Source organism: Teleopsis dalmanni, chromosome 2, assembly GCF_002237135.1.
Source record: "Teleopsis dalmanni isolate 2A chromosome 2, ASM223713v2, whole genome shotgun sequence".
NCBI classification, from domain to species: Eukaryota; Metazoa; Arthropoda; class Insecta; order Diptera; family Diopsidae; genus Teleopsis; species Teleopsis dalmanni.
This window is the reverse complement of record NC_051847.1, coordinates 181,815,734-181,819,827: the sequence shown is the minus strand read 5'-3', so window position 1 is coordinate 181,819,827 and position 4,094 is coordinate 181,815,734. Positions and strand designations below refer to the sequence as shown.

The 4,094-nt window shown below is 27.5% G+C and overlaps 1 protein-coding gene across 2 annotated transcripts; it reads left to right on the top strand.

Annotated features, from left to right (window-relative positions):
- The first annotated feature begins 798 nt into the window (after positions 1-798).
- LOC119683110 (transcription initiation factor IIB-like) lies at positions 799-2,787 on the top strand. 2 transcript variants are annotated; one of them, XM_038096720.1, is made up of 5 exons: positions 799-879; positions 1,503-1,812; positions 1,936-2,161; positions 2,222-2,346; positions 2,609-2,787. In XM_038096720.1, coding segments are annotated over exons 1-5 (798 nt in total). In that variant the 5' UTR covers positions 799-877; the 3' UTR covers positions 2,744-2,787. The 2 variants fall into 2 exon arrangements, with proteins under 2 accessions (XP_037952648.1, XP_037952647.1); XM_038096719.1 differs by having other exon boundaries at positions 1,503-1,875; positions 2,609-2,785.
- The last annotated feature ends 1,307 nt before the right edge of the window (positions 2,788-4,094 follow it).

Here is a 4,094-nt window from a genome sequence, read left to right as displayed (position 1 = left end):
TATTAATTATATATTTTTATGGAATTCTATCCTTTCCAAAAACATGAAATTTGACAGATTGTGCCAATATGCCAACAGTGCTGCCAATCTTTCACTTAGTGATTTTAGTGTGCAACTTGTAGCTCTTTTGTCACTTTTCGGTGTTGCCGAATGCACTTAATATAAATGCATAAAAAATTAAACGACGTCGCAGAAAATGTAAAAACGCTTCTTACAACCGAGACGAAGTTTAATACATAACAGCTCGATTAAAGTTATGATTAGTTATTATAAAAAATTAATTCTTTTTTTTTTACTTTTTATTCATATTTGAAGTTATTTTATTTTGAAATAACTAATTCACAAAACCTTAGAAGTTAAATAAATAATTAAAGTATGGAGTTTTACACCAACGCTACTCCTTCCATTTTTTGGCAAATTATTGCACACACTATCATTTAGTTACTATTAAATTGGATGCTAGAAATTTCCGTTTGATGTCATTAGCATGGAAGCAAAGAACAGATAAAATTAAATCAAATTTGGGTTCATTTAACATATATTAGGGAATAGTAAGGAATATATTTAACAAGTTCTAGAACAAACTGTAAAAATAATACATATTTGCTGGTAATAATCGAAACCTGCTAAAAGAAACTACCAACGTAGTATCAGTGCTGTATCCCTTTATTACTAACGGATCTATATACTATATTATATATATAAGCTGAATAAAGAACACAATCTCTTTAAAACACAAACAGCATTGACTATATTTTTTAAAATTTTATCAATATGGCAACTTTTAATTTTGGTGCGTTTATTTTCATTGTAGAATATTAATATCAATGTTATTTTGTTTGGAGAAATGTGAATATCTTTTATTATATTGGAAATAATGTAAGTGATTTTTGTTATAAAACTTTTAACTATTTAAATATATTTAGTTCTTAAAGCATATTTTTTTACACTATACAACAAAAAAGTTATTTCCTTACATAAACGAAAAACTTGGAAGACAATAAAACTGACCAAAAAATGATTTTATGTTAGAAATGTTATAAGATGATAATATAATAAGTAACGATTAAATATAATTAAATTTTCTGGTGTTAAAAAAATCATTAGATATGAAATACTAGATTTTATATCCGCTAAAGAACTGTAATGACTAGCCGCTTAAGGTCAACAAGGATTGTTGACTTTGGGCCTTAGTTGAGAAGTAATGGAATACTGTGATAAGCTTAAATAAGCAACTAATATATACGCTGATAGTGAAGATTTGTAGTAAGGACTATAGAAAGTATATCAACTTTACCAGCAACACTTCTAACGAAGATTTTTGAAGGATTTCTGTTGTAGGATAAAATATATCAAGGAATTTTTTTGATACTATGCATTATTATTCTTAGCGCTACAAATAGCAAGTCCAAATAGCAAGAGTGTTGTTTTTATATTATTTCTGCAGTTATAATTACATAAAATAAATCCTATATATTTAATTAATTTCTTTCATTTTGAAGGGATTTCTGTGATATCAACACCGTTTGTAAGTACCATCCAGATGATGGTGTTATGGAGGACTACAGCACAGGTGATGCAATATGTTTAACATGTGGCCTCATTGTTGGTGACTGTTTCGGTGAAGAAAACAATGCGAATGAAGTTAATGCTTTGGGTACAGGCTATATTAAAGATTTGACAAGTGCAGGAAACAATGAAGTGCCCAAAAAGAAATCAAAAAAAACTGTGAAGATAGAAAATACACTGAATAATTCATCTAATATGAAAAATGAGATTGATATTCTCACAGGTACGAAAATTATTGCACAGGTAGGTCTTCGTATGCACACATCTGGTAAAATTATAACATCGGCAAATGTGCTATTTAAAAAGGTAAAAATTGGCATTTTATGCAAATTTTATTGGAAAAAGATTTTTTAATCCCTTTCTTAGTTACTCAACAATTTTGAAATCAAAGAGTATTGCGTTAAGTATCAAGCTGTCTGTTGTTATTTTATAAGTTGTTGTCGAAGAAATATACCAGTGACATTTAAAGATATATGTTTCGTGAGCAAAATTCGAGCAAAAGAACTTAATAATTGTTATGAGGCTGTTGCAAAATTTTTGGACAAAACTATTAAGTGGCCCAATTATTTAACACGTTTTTGTGCATTAGCCAGTAAGTAAGCTATTCATTAATTGTATATTAACTTAAAATTTTATTATTGGCTTTACTTAGATGTAAGCGATGAGGTAGAAAACAAAGCAGCTGAGATTATTTTAACCGCAACGAAAGTAAAGGATCGCTTGGGTTACGAACTTGAGTCTGCAATTGCCGCTGGAGCGTTATTTGCTGCTGCTAAGGTTAGCATAATTGTTCGGAAGCAAATTTAGCTTCTTTAACTAGATGTACACTAGCGCCAATAAAAGCTTGGCGGCGCCACTTTGCTGATTGAACAGTTATGATATACTTTAATACATATTAGTGATGGAATGTATTTAATCTAATATTGATCTGTTCATTTTCACCGCTTAAGCAACATAGTGGTGACACTAAGCGTTTTTTTTTTGTCAATGTGCACTGGCAGATCTACAAATTTATAACCACTAAATTCTTTATTTGCAGATACTGAAAAGAAGAGTGGCACTTAAACCATTGTTAGCAGGTTTTCAGTTAAGATATGGTATAATAACTTATATATGCAATGAGTTCTGCAAATCTAAAGAATTATTGCACTCGACTAGAAAACTTAGGAAATAATTTATATCAAAAATATTTTTGGTGTTTCTTTCAATTATTATTATTAAATTAATGTTTTCAACAAAAAAGAGGAATAAAATAAAAATAAAAAAAAATAAAACAACCTTTAAACCTTTAAAAAAATTTTTTTGAAAAATAAATAAGTTATAATTTATGAATAATTATAAAATAAATAAGCATGATATATACTTAAATATAAATAAAATACTTCAGCCTTTATAAATACCTTTCTTAAATCGTAAAACTTTAAAATACCGGATTAAAATGAATTATGTCTAATTGCGACTACACTCATGAGCTATTAAAGTTTTATGATTCTTAAATAAACTGCAGATTTGTTGTTGGTTTATTGTATTTCATATGCTGTATAGGTCAGTAAGCATAAAAAGTTGTTGAAATCCTTTAGTTGAATGACCGCCTCCCACATGTGAACTCCCACATGTAATTATGAAAATATGATTTCTCATTTGCTCACCTGAGTCTACTTAACATTTTAGAAAATAAAATTTCAACCGCATAAAAAGTTCTGTCTACTAGCGTTTAATTACAATAAAAAGTTTAGAATTGTTTTAAAGTTGTAATAAAAATATTATGATACGAAAAAATTATACAAATCATAATATTACTTATATACATTACTTTTACTCTAAATGAATAGTACAGTAATCATAATAATATTTACAACTTTACATTTATGAGTTCGCTGTTCTTGATAAGGAAGAAGTAAGGATTAGAGGGGTAGACATTTGTATAGGAACTAACATTAACTATAAAAGAGACGTTGTATGAAATTTAAAATAAAATTTTAAAAAAAAATATTGAAAAAAATAAATACTGTATCCAAAATAAACGGAATTAACGCGTTCAAAAAAAAAAAGCAAAAAGTTATATATATACATATATAAAAAAAAAGTTACATATATATTATATATATATATATATATATATATATATAAATATATACATTTATTATTATTCAGCTTTATAAATTTGACAAATGCACATGAAAACTACTATATTTTACACGAATTATTCTCACAGAAGAAATCATAGGAATATGATCGAACATGAATTGTACTCACCTGACATGTCCCCGTGTCACAGAAAAACTGTTCCCGAAGCGATAATTACTACTTCGGGGAAGACAATTCAGGTTAATAAAGTATATGAAAGAAGAGGCGGTGAAGGTGTTGATAACCATATCTTAAAATGAAAAATTTATAGAGGTTTGGATTAAGCACCCACAAGGTGTATTCTACTAAATTAGTGATTCTTTAAAACTTACAAAATAATTGATTGATAATTTTTTGTTATTATTTTAATAATAGTATATACTCTGTCCATTGCATGT

Coding starts and splice junctions, on each gene's coding strand:
- LOC119683110 (XM_038096719.1), top strand. Junction 1,876..1,935: donor CAAATGTGCTATTTAAAAAG/GTAAAAATTGGC, acceptor TCCCTTTCTTAG/TTACTCAACAATTTTGAAAT. Junction 2,162..2,221: donor ACGTTTTTGTGCATTAGCCA/GTAAGTAAGCTA, acceptor GGCTTTACTTAG/ATGTAAGCGATGAGGTAGAA.